Below are 19,360 nucleotides of genomic sequence, written 5' to 3' on the forward strand. Positions count from 1 at the left end.
AGCTCTTTCAAAACATCCAGTTTCTACAGTAGAATCAATTTCTCCAAATTTTTCAACTCGCTTTTTTTCTTTTAAAAAGTGTTTTGTAAAATATCAATGAATTATTTCAAGCAAATTATCTATAATCTATGTCATTTAGTATTGTCTTGAACTAAAGCAATACTGAAAAGGTTGCTTAAAAACGGAAAAATAAAGTTCAGTATTGGGGATTGTCCATAAATTACGCAACGCTAAACTTTATTAGTGATCAAAAAAAAATATCAAAAGTTTTCCCTGAAGTTAAAAGCAATGAGATAATATAAAAAAATTAGAATACCGCATTAAGTTTATTGAAAATCGCTGTGTAAAAGAGCTTTCTTTCTTCCACTTTTTAAATAAATTTAACGTTGCGTAGTTTATGGGCATTCCTTTAATCAAATCGCTGTCGCTCAAGGGTAGCGCTTCTTATTTCGTCGTTTTACGTTATCTTGTAAAACTTTCCTGCTTTTTTTAGTTCAGACATATCATAGTTCACTATTCCATACGAAGCTTTACAGGCAAAATAATCTTTGAGGTTTTTTATGGTAATAAGTGCTGTACTCGTGACAAAGCGTTCAAATTAATTACAACACACAAATATTTTGCTATTTTTTTAACTTTTATGTTAGAATTACAAAATTGTAGACTTATAGATATTTGGTAAATAAAGTTGTTGTATTTGATGTAAACTGTTAATTGATGTATAGACAATCCCTTAAACAAAAACACTGTTGCTCAAGGGTAGTGTTTCTAGCTTTTTCGTTATAAGTTATCTTGCTAAACTTTGCTGAGTTTTTTATAGTTCAGACATAGGTGTTTGATAGACAGGTTGATTATTCGATACAAAGGTTTTCAAATCAATTGGCAACACACAAATATATTGCTATTTATTTATCTTTCATGGTATTAAAATGAACTGTTAAGTTGTTTAGAAATAGATATTTTGTAAATAAAAGTGATGCTGTTGGTATAAAACTTGCCATATTAAAATTTATTAAGTTTATACAAACTTTGAGTTTTGTCAGCCAAAATAATTTTTGCTATAAACTTAATTTGGTAATTTTAATACTTATTTGCTTTTAAAAGTGATAATCGAGAGCCCGCGCATTATGTGGTCAACAGGAAAGAGTTTGCTTACTATCAAAGGCCTCTAAAAGGACTTTAATCGTAAGATTTCATAATGAAATTTACAATGGGGAAGATACAGTCTTTACTGAGAAATCTGAATTAAGAGCTGAAGTTAACAAGATTACGAACAAACTAATTAGTAAATTAGATTAACGAAAGAAAGCCTAATGTGGATTAAACTCTCCGTTTTATTGTGAATCTCTGCAACATGGATCCAACACGAGATTATTTCTAGTGTCCAAAATTTTTTTTCCGCAAATGAACTAAACTCATTCCTAATTTAACAAATGTCTGGTTTTGAAGCCAACTATAATAAATGACAAAAATGTTAAACGAAAACCTTTAGCTCTGGATTTACTCAAACTAATGAGACATAAGTATCTTAAATAAATGTTTTTCAACATTGGCTTTGTATTTAAAGTCACACCGCCCACGGCTTATACAAGCTGTTTTGTGGAACGTTCATTTTTTAACATTTGAAAGAATCAAAAGTGGTTATCGCTCAAACATATACAGCATAATAAATATTTATAAAAAACTTTTTATCAAATATTTCTTTAGAAATGTTAATTTTAGTTAATATTAAATGGATTTGTTCTTATATGACATAAAGTGCACTTTTTTCCAACGACATGTTTATTAAACAATATGCTTTCATGTAAAATGTAATGTCCACTGCATGTATAAATACCAAAAAAAATTCATTTGAAGTTCATAGCACAACAGTTAGAAGATTTATTCTTTTTAAAACTGCTTATAAATTTGAATAATAAGAATTAAAGAGGGGCTGAAAGTACTAAAGAACCTCTAGTCAAGAAGTACTTAAACCATCCCTGACCATTTTGAAGTCCAGTACACAAAGAATAGTCATTGCAGCAATTTTTTTAATCAAAATTACCAAAAAGCAACCAAAATAAAAAACTGTAGTTGGCACTCTTTTTTCTATAAATTTATATTTATTTAATTTTTTTAACATTGAATGTTTTTAAGTTAAAAATGTTTATAACTAACTGAAAAGGTAGTGGAAAAGCGCCTATGATGACTTAAATCTGAAGCTTTATTATTCAGTACCCTGAAGACAAAGAACGAAAGTTTTGCTTTTAACTGAGTAGTTTCTAATTTTTTTAAACTGTTCTTTATTTTTCTAAGAGCGATTAGTGAAGCTTAAAAAATTAATATTCACAAAAATTATACCTTAACTTAAGTTATACCTTAAGTATTTTACCTTAAGTGCGGCCGTGGCACAGTGGTTAGAGCGCTCGTTTTTTAAGCAGAAGATCCAGGTTCGCAACGGGTTTTGGACATATTTTTGCATCACGGTAAGGAAGGAGGCGTGAACTGCCAGGTTAAGGGAGAAACCCCCTCTAATTTTAAAATCATTTTTTAGAAAAAAAAAATTTTCAGATAAATAGCATATATTAAAAAAAAAAAAGAAAAAAGTACAAAAAAAATAAAATGGTAACATGTTGCTATGGAAACCATAAAAAATTACCAAAAACCAGCAAAAACAGGTTTCACGCCGGCCAATATTGTGGGCAGGGAGCAAAATAACCCAAGTTGAACTTTTATATGGTGTTTATATAGAGTAGTAGAGTGTTTTAAGTTGAACAGAATTTTTTTTTAGAAATATGAAATTAGGTATTTTGAAGTCAAAGTCCAATATTCAATAATATGGTACTAAAACAGCAATAACAGCAGGTGTAAAAAAAAAAAAACTATTTAACTTAAAACACTCTATACCAGTTAATAAACAACCACTGAAAATTTTAGAAACGGCTCTTGAATGGTTGGCGGGCAATGTTGGCCGGCGTCATAAATGCTTCATACTGAGAATAAAACAAATTAATAATTTTTTAAATTAAATAACACCAAAAAATGTATCAAAAAGCAATCAATAACCTCATTAAATTTAAAAAACAGTATTTAAAATCCTCCTGGTTCATAAGTTATACCCTCTTTTTCCAAATTATTATCATTTTTTAAAATTGCTCTATTTAACTGACGCCTCAACTTATTCTTTTCATTCATTCTATAATTAAATTGTTTTATTATTTTATTGTTTAATTTATTGGAACCTTTAACCATGAAAGCACCTGGTAACATATTTAATTGTTCAAAAACTAACACTGAAGCTTTCATACCAATATTAAAATTTGCTATCGCATTGTATACACCAAATTTCAAATTATCGAGTGACACATATCTGGTCTTCGGTAAACGGTCCCAAATCATACTGTTGAACGATTCATTTGCGTTTTGAGTTGTCCCATTTCAACATTTTTTTAGTTCTGAAATTTTGCTAAGATCCTCAAAAATTGGTCTAATTTTCCAAATTATGTTCATTGGAAGACCTGGACCCGGTTTGTAAGTGTTGGTTTTCTTTGCTTTATCAAAGTTGAACTTGCACCAACTATTGATGCCGGTAGGACAGTGAGGAAAGTGCAAGTTATTTGTTTTGGAAGATGCAACATGAAATAATGTAGCCAATACGCTTGCCTTCATACATGCTAAGTTTCCAGCATTTCGCCTAATAGCAACGCCAAAGAAATTTTGCAGACGATCGATTACTGCATCTGTAAGACAACCATGCCCACCAAGACCTTTTTCTCTTTTCTTTAACTTTCGTAGTCGTGTACCAACACGTTTTTGATAGTGTCTCACACATTCTAACTTATTAACTTGAATGCCAGGGTAAGTATTTATGATATTAATGAAACTTTTACTGTCTCCGTCTCCTAAAAAATTCACATATCGTAGTTTGTACTTGTCAATAGATCTTAAAAACACACGTTTTGCACCAGTGGTCTCCATACCGCTTGGAGATCCTTTGTAATTGTTTTTATAAATGTGAGAGTTTCTCCATTGGGCATAGGCTTAAGGGTTTGTTTTTAAAAGATCTTTCTTTAAAAAGCAACCTTTGCAGAACCTGCACATTGGTTCGACATCCAAAACCTTTTCAGTGTCCATTGATAAGCCGGAAAAGACACCGTTTAATAATGAAAAGCCTCTTCTCTGCCAAGTACCATCACGACACACCAATATCAAAACCTTCATCATTAGCAACATGTTTACGCAATTCTGCTACTGCATCAAATATGGTATCTTCAGGGGACTTTTGACCCGTGTATGAGGGGTATTTGCCTATCTAAATGATGGGTGGTCAGACCCCAAACTAAGCTCACCTCTGAAATGACCTTTTGTTCAAAGGTTCGGGCTTCTTTTGTCAAAAGGTTTTATAATCTTCATACGTAAGCTCAAAAAAGAAAAAAAGAAAAATTGATATATTTTTTTAAATTGAATTTTAAAATTTTAATTTTAACTAAAGCAGAAAAATTATAATTAAGAAAATGTAATACTTGTAATCGAGCAAATATTATAGCAATTGATAACTTATAACTAGCGTTTGGTGTTTTATCTAAACAAAAAAAAACATAGACTTAAAAACTCTTCTTGCTTGCTAAAAGGTAAATAAAAACACATACAAAAGACATTTTCAATGAAATTTCACCTTTACCATTTTACAACTCATCTAGAGAAAAATAGATTTTGTAAATCTATGAATATTTGAACTTTTTCACATAGGTACATGTACGTAAGTACATAACAAAAGTACATTTGCATTAGTAAGAAAAATTAAAAAAAAAAAAAAAAAAAAAAAAAGTTGTTAAGACTTTGTCAAAATATTAAAACATTAAACTAAATTAAAAACAGTATGCCTCACTTTACCAACTCGCCTTTGTAGGAGAACTAAAAAAAAATAAAAAAAAATAATAAAAATTAAAAAATAACTTAACAAAGAATCTAAGATTCTATATAGGCTAATTTTTAATATAACAGTCTAGTCTAATCTTTTATATATATATATATATATATATATATATATATATATATATATATATATATATATATATATATATATATATTTATATATATATATATATATATATATATATATATATATATATATATATATATATATATATATATATATATATATGTATATGTATATATATATATATATATATATATATACATATATTTTTTAAATATATTAATATTTAAAGATATTCATATATAACCAACAGTTAAAGATATATGCCTTTATTTTATTGGTAAATATTTACAATATATTCTTGCTTACCAAGCTGTTGCTTCAGATCTAAAATAGAAAAAACATTTTAAATTTAATTTTGTTTTTTCAAAAAGTGAAAAAGAAAATCTAAATAATAAAAGCTAACTTTTTCACTTGGGTAAAACTAATGTTTTACCCAAGTGAAAAACTACCAAAAGAAAATTATTCAGTTACCGGATTATGAAGTCGACAAAGCTAAATGAAAATAATATTTATTGCTTGTTTTTTATTAAATAAAAAACAGAAATGGAATAAAATCTAAAATGACAAAAATTAATAAACTACTTTATATAAAAATAGAACAAACACAGTTATAGTGGATTTAATCCAAAAATGGAAAGAACCGTTAGTAAAAAGCGTACTGCTCTTAAATCTACAAAAATTTCCAACTTACTTTTTTCTATCTATATTTATCTATAATAAAAAATGAATTAATGAGTTACCATTACATTTAGTTGATCCAGAAGTAGCTAAAATATATTATCAAATAAAAAGCTTGTTTATATAATCCTGATGATGTTGAAATAAATAATATTTGCTGATTGAAAATTTAAGTAACAAATCCAATTCAAGTAAATCAAAATAAATGAACTAAGTTACCTGTAGTGTCTGATGCATTGAAGTTGTAACTAAATAAAAAACAATAAATAAATAAATAATAATAAAACTAAACTAAAATATTAAATAAAAAAACTATTTTGTCTAATCTTAATGATTATGTTTAAATAAACAATATTTATTGATTCTTTTTAAAATAAATAAAAGACATTACTGTTTGCTGAAACCACACCTAAACGACAAAATTTATTAAAATATATGAAACATATTCAGTGGTTTAAAAGAATATTAAAAAGAAGCCCCTAAACCTACAAAATCTAAGTACTTACTGAGTTCTATTTGACTAAAAATAAAAAATAGGATTAAATTACATTCAACACAATTGCTAATGCAGCATATGTGGAATTCGTACATAAATAAAATCTAAATGATAAAACTTACTTAAGTCGCTGTCAGCTTGCCTATCTAAAATATTTTTTTATTTTCATTAATCCTTCCACAAACAATAATCCTAAAATCTAAAAATAAACTTACTAATACAAACTATAAATAAACTTGAACTAATATAAGCTATAAATAAACTTTCTTATATAAACTATTAATAAACTACTATATACTATAAATAAACTTTAACTTACTAAAAAGGCCTTCAGCTCCTATTAATTGCTCTAAAAAATAATACTTGCTTAAAATGTTCTAAAAAGACTAAAGACAAAACTGAAACACTTTACTAAATAAAAAACATTGTACAAATTATTTTACCAGTCATTTTAGTTTAATCGTCTTCTAAAAAAAGAAAACAGACTTAAAAAATCAGAAAAAAACAACCAACAACAAACAAATTTTAGTTTTTAAACAACGAACAGCATCAATTCCTATTGAAACTAAAAATCTATCAGCTCTAATCGGCTTGCAGGTTTTGCTCAAAAGACTGCGTGGAGTAAAGAAACGCTTTTAGAAAAGCCTAGAAACTTCTTTATTAAAAACGAAAGTAAAACAACACTATTACTACTATTAAATTAGCGTATTCATATTTAAGATTAACCTTTTTGAGCCACAATGTGTAGAATTTTGCGCATGCGCATAAGATATATAACGTTTTATGGGTTTTTTTAAACCAAAAATTTTTTAGTAAAAATTCCTTTTTACTTCACTAACAGTCAAGTAATTTTTAGAAAAAAAAAGGGTTTTCTCAACACGTCAATATTGCAACACACCTTACTCTTCAGTATGCCATCATAGGAAGAAGTCGTCATTTTCATTTTAGCAACCTGTTCAAAAAATAAAATTGAGATTAATATTTCACTAAATCCACAAATTTTGGAAATAAAATGCATGAAAATTTTGGTTCTGCACTAAAATAAAATTTTCATCCATTTAATTTGATGATATATTTTTTCAGATTATTGGTCTTCATACCACAGAAGAAAATATTCAAGACATTTTTTTGGTTGACATTTTCAATAACTGTTTCAAATTGTACTGCTTGCATAAGCTACACCGCAAATAAAGTAAGAATTTTATTTAGAAGTCAAAAAAACTCAGTGGAAGCTTGGTAACAACAAGAATAATGAACAAACGAAAAAACAACTAGACAAAAGAAAAAAGTAAAGAAACTTACGAAGAAGCAGCTTTTATGTGATAAACTATCAACTGCTCACAAGAAGGTTAGCTAAACCTCTCAGTTCAAAAAAGCAAGCGATTGAAATGTTTTAAGATAAAGAACAATAGTCTGAAACTTTCAAAAGTCTTAAACTATCAAAAGTCTGAAACTATCAAAAGTCTGAAACTATCAAAAGTCTGAAACTATCAAAAGTCTGAAACTATTAAAAGTCTGAAACTATCAAAAGTCTGAAACTATCAAAAGTCTGAAACGATCAAAAGCGTATTTTTACACTGTATATTGTGGAGGATCAGTGTGGCTTTTGCGCCCTTAGCCTTTTGCAGGGGCGACCAGAGCATTTTTTTGTCTTTGAGATAGCTAACTTACAGACATGTAGCAAACTCCAAACATTAATATGTTTATACTTATGTCAAATAAGGATGCTTTGCAAAAAATTGCGATGATTGGAGCTTGGGAACAAAAAAGCCCCAAAATTTTGGCCCCACCTGCCCCAAACGTGAGAACAACAAGTTGATGAAGTATTTTTTGTATTATTTTCAACTAGACTTATATTCATCGATAAATTTAAAGTTTTATAATATTATCTCTTAGAGTTCAAAAATTATGACAATATAAAATTTATAACCCCCTCATACTGAAGGGAATTTAAACTTTATTTGATCATAATTTTTGAACACTAAAATGTTTTACTATAAAATTTAAAACACATCGATGAATATAAGTCTAGTTAAAAAAAATAAAAAAAATATTTCATTAACTTGTTGCTCTCATGTTTGGTGCAGGTGGGGCTATGTTTTTTGAGCTTTTTTGTTCCCACGCTCCAACCATCGCAATTTTTTGCGAAGCATCCTTATTTGACATAAGTATAAACAAATAAATGTTTGGAGTTTGCTCCACGTCTGGAAGTTAGCTATCTCAAAGACCTATAAATGCTTTGGGCGCCCCTGTATACAGGCGCCCCAACAAGCCTTTACGGTCTTATCACAGAGCACCGCGGACGGGCATTTAACTAGAAGTTCACGCCTCCTTTCTAACCAGTGTAGCAAAACTTGCCCAGAGGCGGCATTTAAATCACGGATCCTTTGTTTCTAAGGCAAGTGTGCTACCAATGCGCTACGAATTAAAGCCCATTGCATTTCCAAAGTATATAAATTTGCTAACAAAAAAACTCTATGCGATATGATGCAAAGATTAATTACATTGTTGCGAAATAACTCGACGTTGAGTTTGAGAGACGCAAGACAAAGAAAACATTCCTAATTTACAACTAACCTTGAAGCAAGACAAATCTACTTTTGCCTCCAGGGAAAGTGAAATTTTTATTAGAAAGTAATTTAGAACAATTAGTTTACACAATTAAAACTGAGGTTGAATATTTCTTATTAGTTTCGCTGATGAAGTTTTAACAAATAACTAATAAAAGCCAACACAATTAAACCTTTGACCTTTAATTTATAGCAAAATTTTAGTTATTTTTACAATAATTTTTAAGAATTTTTAAATTTTCAGATTCATACGCTTCAACATTTACGGCGTCCAAATGTTGTTGGTATTTACTCTCACTTACCGAATAAATGAGGGGGAGGAGGCTGACATTTCACTTTTTAGTTCTTCCTCCTTCCTCCCCAAACTATCAGAACTTTCTATTTATTAATTTTTAAGAAATGTAATTTTAACTTTAAGAAATTATTTGTTTCTTTCCTCAAATGCTAAAAATGTAAAACTAGCTCCTTAAGTAAAACTCTTAAAATGTCGTCGGATGTTGTTGATCCCTTGTCGGATCAAATGTATTAATTAGTAACTATGTTACCAACTATTAAATTAAGTAAAACTCTTAAAATGTCGTCGGATGTTGTTGATCCCTTGTCGGATCAAATGTATTAATTAGTAACTATGTTACCAATTAATAAATTAAGTAAAACTCTTAAAATGTTACCCTTGTCGGATCAAATGTATTAATTAGTAACTATGTTACCAATTAATAAATTTGATCCGAAGTACATTACTTGGTAAGATTTGTTTAAAATTGCATTATTTGGTTACATATGTTATAAAAGTAAAACAGTGGTTTTGAAAAGAACGTCGTAGTGCTAGTGTCAGGAATTGCGAAACTCTGACATTCAATGATATTTTGACAAAATTATATAATATACATTATTATGTATGAAGGTATCATGATAAGATAGACGGAATGGTAAGAAACTAAGACACCTTCCTGCCTTTATTCACTATGAGCACTTTAAAAGTATTAATATGATTTACACTTTTATATTTACATTACTATAAGTTTAGTATTTTACATTTATACTAACATCACACACACTAAAACACACACACACACTTTAGGGTTGCTGTTTCATCATAATTTTAATATACTTGAACAAGTTTTATAATATAGTTATAAATAAACCTAAAGCTGATTTCCAATTAGTCGAGATTTACGAGAATTTTTTATAGGGCTACTGTTTTTAAAGCCTCATTACAGCCTGAAAGTTTTTATTTTTTATCTCTAACTAAGATACTCAACGCATTTAAGGCGAATTAGTAAAACTTGAATCAACAATTTTTTTTAAAACTGGTCTTTGAAAACCTATAACTTAGGGTTTAAATAAAATAAAATAAATATTAACTAATTTTTGTTTAATACAACTTTTTCTGTCCATATTTTAAAAAAATTTTGCAGAAGTTTTTTTGTTTGTTTATACAGAATCAAAAACTTTTATAAAATTTGTTTTTGAACTTCTTTAGGGCTTTGCTCAGTCGGTTTGCTTCAAATTGTTTTGAATAAAATTTAAAAAAACGCCCTTATTTTGGACAAATAAATTTTTTAAAACATGTTTTTTTCATTCAAAATTATTAGTCTCTCCAATTATTAAGTAAAAGTTAACAAAAAAAATTATATGCTGTTAGTGATAACTCCTTTGCTTCTATTTCCTTGAGGAATAATCTGTTATATAAGAGTCTTTGCTATGGTTAAAATATTACAAATTGCCGACCAGGTATTATCTGGTCTTCATTTTATGCAGACTAGATATTTAACGAAAGCCTAAATTTTGATTTTGTTTTGTTTAGTTTTTTATCAAGTGCCAACCTGGCTTTTTAGTTTGTTTTTTTCATTTTTTGAGTGCCAATCTAATTTTGTAATTAATTTTCTTTAAGTGGTATCGTTTTTTGAGTGGTATTAAATTTTGATTATATTGCGCAAATCATAAATATCATTTTAATTTGTTAATTTTGAAGTTCATTGTTATGTTTCAAAACACTTTTTATTTGACTCGACTTTTTATTATATTTTGGCTGAGGAATCAAGTGATTCACAATACTTGGGTGCTGATTTACGGTACCACGCTTACATTAGTTCTTTTTTCAGATCCATCTTAGAGAAGAAAATGTAAGTGTAGTACCATAGTTTTGGATTGTTGTTTAACTAAACAAGCGTAGTACCATTATTTTTGGCAATTCTAGATCTGTTCAAAAGCCAAAAGTTAAACAGATCCAAAACTGTCAAATGGGGTTGCTGAAAACCTGTGTTGCATGGTATTTGCCAATGATGAGGAACATTGGGTCTTCTTAATTCTACTCATGGGTTTTGCTTTTGTGTTCTTGTTAGTGCTTATGAAACTTTTCCTGGTTTCTATTAATGAGAGTTAGGCTTCAAAACTAAGTTTACTGATTTTATTGCTGGCTGGTAATAAGTACTTCTAAACTTTTTGGAGACGCTAGTTCTTTTAACAACAGTAAAATATCAAAGAAAAACACGTTGAAAACGTTAAGTTTACTTGTTAGCGTATTTAGTGGAGTTATTCGAAGCCACAAAAGGACATTTTTTTATAATTTTCGGCTAACTTGCCAAATTAAAGCGATTGCATAGCTTGTTGCTTACTGTAACATGCGTTACCAATCATTGATTCAGGTTCTTTAACTATTCAAAACATTTTAGTTATAACAAAGGGTAATTAAAAAAAAAAAATTACCATGAGATTGTTTTAGTTTAATTTTAAAAAGAATTGTGGAAGTATTTTTCATCCTCTGAAATTTATCTTTTATTAAATATACCAGACCAAATTGCTCTTTCATTATTGGATGATGGCTACTACTCTTTTATTTGTATAACTTTAATAGCCTTTCGCTTCGCCTCAGCATATACTTACTCTTCAATTTATCATTTGTTGCAAAATCAGGTTTGAAATCTCTGGCTATTTTTTTAAGTGATTTCGCTTAACTTCTCTTTACTTGATCATTTATTTTTTACTCCTTATAATTCTTCTTCTTCTAAAGACTGAACTCTTTTTGATTTTGTCTTTTATCAAATTGATAATATTTATTGTTTTTCCGATATTTTTGTTATTGGTTACATTATTTTTCTGGCTCGGCTCTTGTATTCCAGACAGCCCTTATTTTTTAATTTCATTTCTAGATTAGTAACTTGTTTCTTACCCTAGCTAGTGCTCAGTTGTTCTTTGTTCTTCATTTGGTGATTCAAAAATGTTATGGGTTCACTTTTATTTTTACTTGTTAAAGCATTTATCTTGATTTTTTCTCTAATTATTTTAAATTTTATCCATTCTGGTATTGCGCTTGTTTCTACTACCTTGACGCTTCGTGACTTTTTTTGTCATTGTCTTCTGGGTGAATTTTTTTGCTTTTTTGCCTCTTTTATAACTACCTAGATTCAGTCAAGAATTAAAATCTTTATTCTTTTTATCTAATTTCAATTTCTTTGTGCAGCTACAATTTCTTTATTTTGTCTACAAAAATAAAAATTCAGAATACATATTTATAGTTGATGTTGTAAGAAATTGATGTAAAAAGATACTGTCTGACTTTAAGGTTCATTATTTTCAGGTTACTAAAGCTGAGATTTTTATCTGAGAAGTTAGGTTTAGAGGCTTTTGGAAAATCTTTGATTTTATTGTTAATAAAAACAGGTTCTACGATAAAGCAGAACTATTTTCAAAGATCACTTTTTCTAACTTATATCTTAAACCTTATTTTCCAAACTTTTCGTCATTCCAAAAAACAAAAGCAACCCTTTGCTAATCATCAAAGTTGCTCTTGCTTCTGTAGCTTGGGTTCTACAGTTGATTGTAAGTTTAACCCAAACAAAACTTAATTATATAAAATAGTTATCTCAACTAATAGTTATCCCAACACTATTGATATTTTTACGCTTTTTTTAAATTGTTATTCGCAACTAGTCTCTCATAAAAACCGTGTAAAAATTACCATCTGCTAAAGTTGCCTCTCTTTGTTGTGCTTGTCATACTTTTATTTCTTTTGACACAATTGTCCACCATTATATCTTATTATATTATTATATTATAAAGGGGGCACTATTTTTCAGTTTTTTGTTTTTTCAAAAACTAAAAGTATTGTTACTTAAACCACACTTTACTGATTTGATTGAAGTTGTATGAGGTCATTATGTGGTGCTTTTTTATCGAAGCATGTGCTTAGATAACAAGGCAAAAGTGATTTGACGTAATCTTTGAGATTAAAAGTAAATGTATTTGCATCAATTCATAATTAAAAAAATTTTTTACATTCTAAAATAGTTTGTTTCTAAATATCCGTAGTGAGGAAATCAATTTTCTAAAAAATAAAACCAGAAACTAATATAGTTTAAAACTGTTGATGCAATGATGATCATAATTATCTATGATGTTGAAGATGGTTATGATTTTAAAGATGATGATCATGATCATGATCATGATCATGCTCATGATGATGATGATGATGATGATGATGATAAGGATAATGATGATGATGATAATGATAGTCATGATGATGATGATCATGATGATGATCACATCATCATCATCATCATTATCATCATCATGATTTATAAGCGTGCTAAAAGAAAAGTTGTTTTTAATCAAGTAAAAATTATGTAAAAACTGAGTTTGTTTTGTTTTTGTCAAATATAATAGTTGTTTTGTAAAACGACATTTAGAATCACATGGAAACTTGCAGATGTCTACCACTATATTGTGTAAATCAATGTGGCATGGTAATTTTGCGTAAAGAGGTTTGATTTACATTCGAAGAAACAGTTTTATATAAAAAATATATTATTAAATTTGGTAAGGAAGTTATTTTTCAAATCTGTTTACAGATGTCTTCTCATATCACTGATAGTTGCGCTAGTACAATCGTTCCTTGTCAATACTTTTACATTGGATGCAATTTTAAGGTAAGAAATTAAGTTATTAGAATTGAAAAATATTTAAAAGTATCAAACAAAGTATCATCAAAATATCACGGTGAAAAACTTAAACGTTTCTTCGCCTCAACTTTGAGCAATACACTTCTAGAGTTAGGTACCGTAGAGATTGTGATATTGTTTTTTCTTAAAAAAAAAATTTAAAAGGTATATTTATGAAAAATAGTTTTTTAATAAAAAGCAATCCCTTTTTAGTTTTGTTTTTCTTATATTATTCTAATTTGAAATATTTAAATTTTGTTAGCATACATTTTATTTTTGTAACTTTTAATACTTAAAATTGCAAAAAGTTCAAAAAATGAAGATAGAAACACCCATGTGAAAATATTTTTTGCAAAAAAAATTTTACACCAAAAGCAATTACAATTTTGAAACGACCATAACTTGCTAAGTTAAAAAATATTGATATTTATGTAAAAAGACGGTTAAACGGCAGGTCCTAAATTTTTAGTGTTATAGACATTTTAATTCAATACTTTATCCTTTTACACCCAACAAACAATTTTAAATGCTCTCAACTTTTAAACAAAAGTTGTTTTTTTTTTTAACGAAGTTTGAAATCTAACAATGAACTTAAACTTTTGTAATGATAAAACTGAATTTCAGAAGGTGTTTTAATTGAAACTGATTACAGTTTTGAAACGATCATACCTTGTCAAGTTAAAAAAAATTGTGTTGATATTTATAAAAAAAGAAGGTTACACGGCAGGTCCTATGTTTTTAGTGTTATAGACATTTTAAGTCAATAATTTATCCTTTTGCACCCAACAAATAACTTTAAATGCTCACAACTTTTAAACAAATGTTATTTTTTATGAAAGAAGTTTGAAATCAAACAATGAACTTTAACTTTTGTAAAAATAAAACTAAATTTCAGAAGGTGTTTTAATTGGTCTTGTACTATAAAACAAATCTTGTTTTTATAATAAAGTTTTTACTAACATTTTTTAGTATGAGTAGGGTTGACTAAGATCGTTTCAATACAAAAATAAAAGTAGATTTTAATCGTTTTGTTGATGATTTTAGTGATGTATTACAAATTAATGTTATAATAACCGTTTAATGTTTACTTTAACAAACTATTATTTTACAATTATTATATAAAAAATTATAAACAAGACTTTTTAATAGAAAAGTATGACGAGAGTTGTTTATAGTGCTGAATTTAATATAAGACTATTTGGGCCAAAACCCAGGACCCAGCGTATTAGGGGACTCCACATTTAAAAGAGAAAAGTTTTCAGCCACTTATCATAAATAACTAAGTTTTAAACTTTAGCTACTTTAAAAACTGTTAAAACAGAACCCATAATTAAAAACAAAAAAAGCATAGTTATATGTAAAACTATTTGAAAAAATGTTAATAATTGCCAAATTGTTTCTAATATTCCAATTAATAATTTATTATTTGATAACAATTAACTCCATTACGCTAAATTATTCAAGACAATAACTTATTATTTTATAACAATTAATTTCAAATAATATTAACCAAATAAATTAAAAAAAAAAAAATTATTAAGAAGAAAACAAATTAATAGAAATTTTATATAAATACAAAATGACATTGCAAGTAGTTAACTTTTTTTTAAACAAAAACAAACATAAAATTTAATAGCTTAAAAAAATAAATAATCGATAAAGAAAAGATTGCATATGTACTAAATCCTGGGAAGTCAAGTCAGATTCTTTTTTGAAGAGTTCCTTTTGACATGTAGGGCCTAAAAACGTAGCAGAAGCGAGAAAAATGAGAAGGTTCATTTGATGTAGAATTTTTTTTTACTTTTCATCAACTTGGTACAAAGGTAAGTATTATTGTATTCTTTTAAACAAAGGCTTGTCCATAGGAAGTTAATAAAAAATCATAATATTAGTTGTTTTTTTTTTAAATTCATTGGTGAAATTACAAATATATCTGTATTATAAAAAGTAATATAAATCTTTGATAACAATACCTTGTGTTATAGGCAATGGTCTTCCACCCCCAGATCTTCTTATTTTGATGGTTTCATGGGGAGATACATCTTTTGAAAGATTTACAGATGATGCAATCTGCTCTCCAGACTTTAGATGCAAGCAGCTTCATATTCTCCCTGAAGGTAGATTTACTGCAAGTGAGTGGAAAACCACTTCTAGTGATTGTTAAGCAGTCTGAACATCTTTACTCAGATTTTGATGATGATGATGATGATGATGATGATGATGATGATGACTATGATGATGATGATGGTGATGATGATGATGATGATGGAATGCTTAATGTTTCCAAGGGTGTCTCTCATTTAGCTTGAAGTGGCCAATTTGCAAATGAAAGAATCACAGTCCTGACCTCTTGTTGATTGGCGGGTTTCCATTTGGTCAAAATTAAAATGACTTGGAAGTGTCAAATTTTTGCCATTGTGCCTTTTTTGAAGCTTAACTGTGCGGCGATCACAAATTCCCAAGGGAGCCCTTTGATCGGCAAAATCAGTTTCATCAGAAAATATTTTTTTGACTCGCTCAATCAAGAAGGAGGCTAAAACTATTTAGGACTTTCTCATACAAAAAAAACAAACAGTTTTTCTGCAATTATCGTGGCATTTAGCTGAGTTAGCCATTTTTAATGAATTAACTTGATTTGACACAATTCATATACCAAAGCAACTAAGGGTCAATGCCTTTTCCCAAAATAAGAGAAAAAAACACTTTGCCAGATTGCCACCCTTATTATGACATTGTGCAAACTAAAAATTTAGCATTTTTAGCTTAATTCAAAAAGCATTAAAATTTCTGTCCTGTTTTAATTATTTATACTTTGAACTTACAAATGATGTGTTTAGTATACATTGAAAATTTAGGATCTCTGAATATTACCATTCTTATACTAGATTTTTTAAGAATGAGTGAAAATCTTAATAAGAAGAAAGATTTTTTTAAACTTTTAAATACAATAACATAAAAGTTAATTTCCGAACACTCAAATATGCTGCATATAGAAACATTTGGATGGTTTGTTTTAAGTGCAAGAATGTACAAGCTGATCAACATTTACAGCCACGGACAGTTTGGTTTATATGTGATTAGTATTAACATGAAAAAATAATTAATTACTGAGAATAATAGTGGTATATGAATGCGATGAAAAAAATAGTCTTTAATCAACTGAATTTTAATGTGATCTACCAAGTTAATATTAATGTCAAAGTTGTTATCTTATAAAATTGTTTTAAAAAATAATTTTATTGATTTTATTAACTGCATTTTTTATTAGGTTTATGCTAAATCTTTCTTCTAATTTAAAATATGAGATGTATCATTATGTAATCTTATTTTGTGTAACAAGTTTGTAAAAGAACCATGCAACTATTTTGTAGAAGAGATCAAATTTGTTTGAAGCTACAATATATTTTGACTAATAATTAATTTTGAAGAAAAAATAATTTTTATAGAAACTTTTATAAAATTCACAAGTATTGGTGCTATATTGTATTCTACAGACACTATTGCTTGTGCTGTTCAAGATTTTTCTACTTCAAGAGCACTTTATAAACAAATTAGAAATGATTACCAGTTTTCCCGTGTTTATACTGTACAAAAATTAACGTCAAAAAACTGACGCTTTTAAATTAAACAATGACGGCTTTGTTCTATGTATATTTGGCAAACTTTAAGGTGGAGAACTTTTCAGAAAATCTGTTAATCAACAAGAAAAATATACAAAAACAATATTGGCTGCTGTGATTAAATATTATTTTGGTAAACCCATTTTTATAGTTTGCATGATTCCAATAAGTTGCCCTGACTCTTTAGTTTCATTCTAAAAATCGTTTGATTTTTAATATAAAGTTGCTACTTTTATACTTAGATCAGTTTCAAATGCAAACGGAATCTGTATTGCAAATCTAGGTGACAAAAATAACATCAATGATAAGATTTTTGTTCTCTCTTTTAAACTGTTGTAGAAAAAAAATTGTTTACTAAAAATAACTTTTTTTTACTTTATGATTATGTTCATGTTTAAGAAAACATAATAAGTACTTGAATTAGTAAAAAAACTCAATAAAATACTGTTTAAAGGGAATGGTAATCATTTGAACTTAAAAATATGATTTTAAGAAACTTCATTGCTAAGAAAGAAAAAGACTTGTGACATTTAAATAAAGCTTGATTTTACCGAAGCCTGTAGAGTGATAAAATGTTTGCTTGTATTTGTGAGTTTTTGTAAAGAAATTTTCTCTGTATTATCAGCATATCCTAAAATAAATATGAATTAATATTAAGGAAACATTTTTATTTCTTAAAAAGTTTACTGATGCCTGGAAAATTAATATTACTCACAAATTTGGAAATTACAAAAGGTTTAGTGATCCGTTGAACTTTGTCATTGAGTTACCAGATGACCTTTTCCGTAATAACTACTTTCTCTATCAAAGATGTGTGAAAATATGACTTACCATAATTAAAATGAAGGAAATAAAACACTTACTTTTGAAACATAGACAGCAATATATTAAAGGGTTAGTTATATTAGCAAAATACTTGTTACGTACATCACACAATTTATAAAGCTTGGTGAAAAGAAATTTTGTAGCTTGGTTTTACATCTAACCCTACTCAAAGAGCTTTAAATAAGTTGCGTTAGGGGCTAATGATATATACTTTATGTTGTTTTAACAAGCCTTGGAAAAATTAAAATTGAAAGCTCAAAACAGTTACTTTATAATATGATCGAGACTTTCAGATATTAATAATGGTCATTGTTGCATAAACTGTCAAAGGCAATTGATGCAAAAAATAAGTGAAATATTTTAATCTTTTAAAACATTAGAATGTAGTTAAACTGTTAAAATGGCTTCAGTATGAATTCTTAGTTCCCTTCAATTAAAGAAGATCAAGAACGTATGAAGATCTTGAGACAATTCGTATTGTAGTGAGTATAGTGCTAACCTCAATGACTTAGATTGAGGTGGTTGTACAATCCCAACTGACATTTTATGTTAACTTACTTTCTTTTGTTAGTTATTTTATATTGCACCGAATCTGACTTTACCAATTTGTTCGCATTCCCTTACTCACTATTTTCAATCAATTGACGATTTTTATTTTTTAAGTTATTTTAAAAATAATATGCATTGTATGAAAAGTTACATCAATTACTTTAAAACACTTTTACATCTTGTAAAAGTGTTTTAAAATAATTACTCAATGATAAACAATCCAAGTTATTTAAAGAAGCCAGCTCGAAAGATTTTAAAGTTGAGTAATTTGATACAAAAATGTTTTTTGTTTTGACCTTTGAAGCTCTATTGATTAAATTACGTTTTATCAAAACTTTTATATTAAATCCTGTTAAATAAATAAAAAATTGTTTTGCCTTTAGTATTTGTATTTAACAAGTTAAAAACTAATTAATTTTTTAAACTTGTTTAATAAATAAAAAATTAGTCAAAATAAAATATTAAATCGGTGTTTGTGTTGTAAACGTTTTACCTTAACTGACTAAAACTATAATGAGCAGATTCCGAGGCTTGATCGCTCGAAAAACCTAACCTTTTCATTAATTAATCAAGTAATTTTATTTTAAAAAATTCCTCACTTTGTTTTACTAAAACAAGTTCTTTAGGTGATCTAATTGTATCAGAAAGAGAAACAAAATCGTTCAAGAAGTCCATCGTAAATTAATTTTAATCTAAGTTTA

At 27.7% G+C, this 19,360-nt stretch overlaps 1 protein-coding gene across 2 annotated transcripts in view; it reads left to right on the forward strand.

Annotated features, from left to right (window-relative positions):
• LOC136091346 (TNF receptor-associated factor 5-like) overlaps window positions 1-19,360 on the forward strand; it is a 101,701-nt gene that overhangs the window by 41,913 nt on the left and 40,428 nt on the right. For both annotated transcript variants that reach the window (XM_065818804.1, XM_065818805.1), the window contains exons 5-6: window positions 13,414-13,488; window positions 13,576-13,653. In XM_065818804.1, coding sequence (XP_065674876.1) covers window positions 13,414-13,488; window positions 13,576-13,653 — 153 coding nt within the window. The remainder of the gene's footprint in view (window positions 1-13,413; window positions 13,489-13,575; window positions 13,654-19,360) is intronic.

Source organism: Hydra vulgaris, chromosome 15 (assembly GCF_038396675.1).
Source record: "Hydra vulgaris chromosome 15, alternate assembly HydraT2T_AEP".
Taxonomy (NCBI): Eukaryota; Metazoa; Cnidaria; class Hydrozoa; order Anthoathecata; family Hydridae; genus Hydra; species Hydra vulgaris.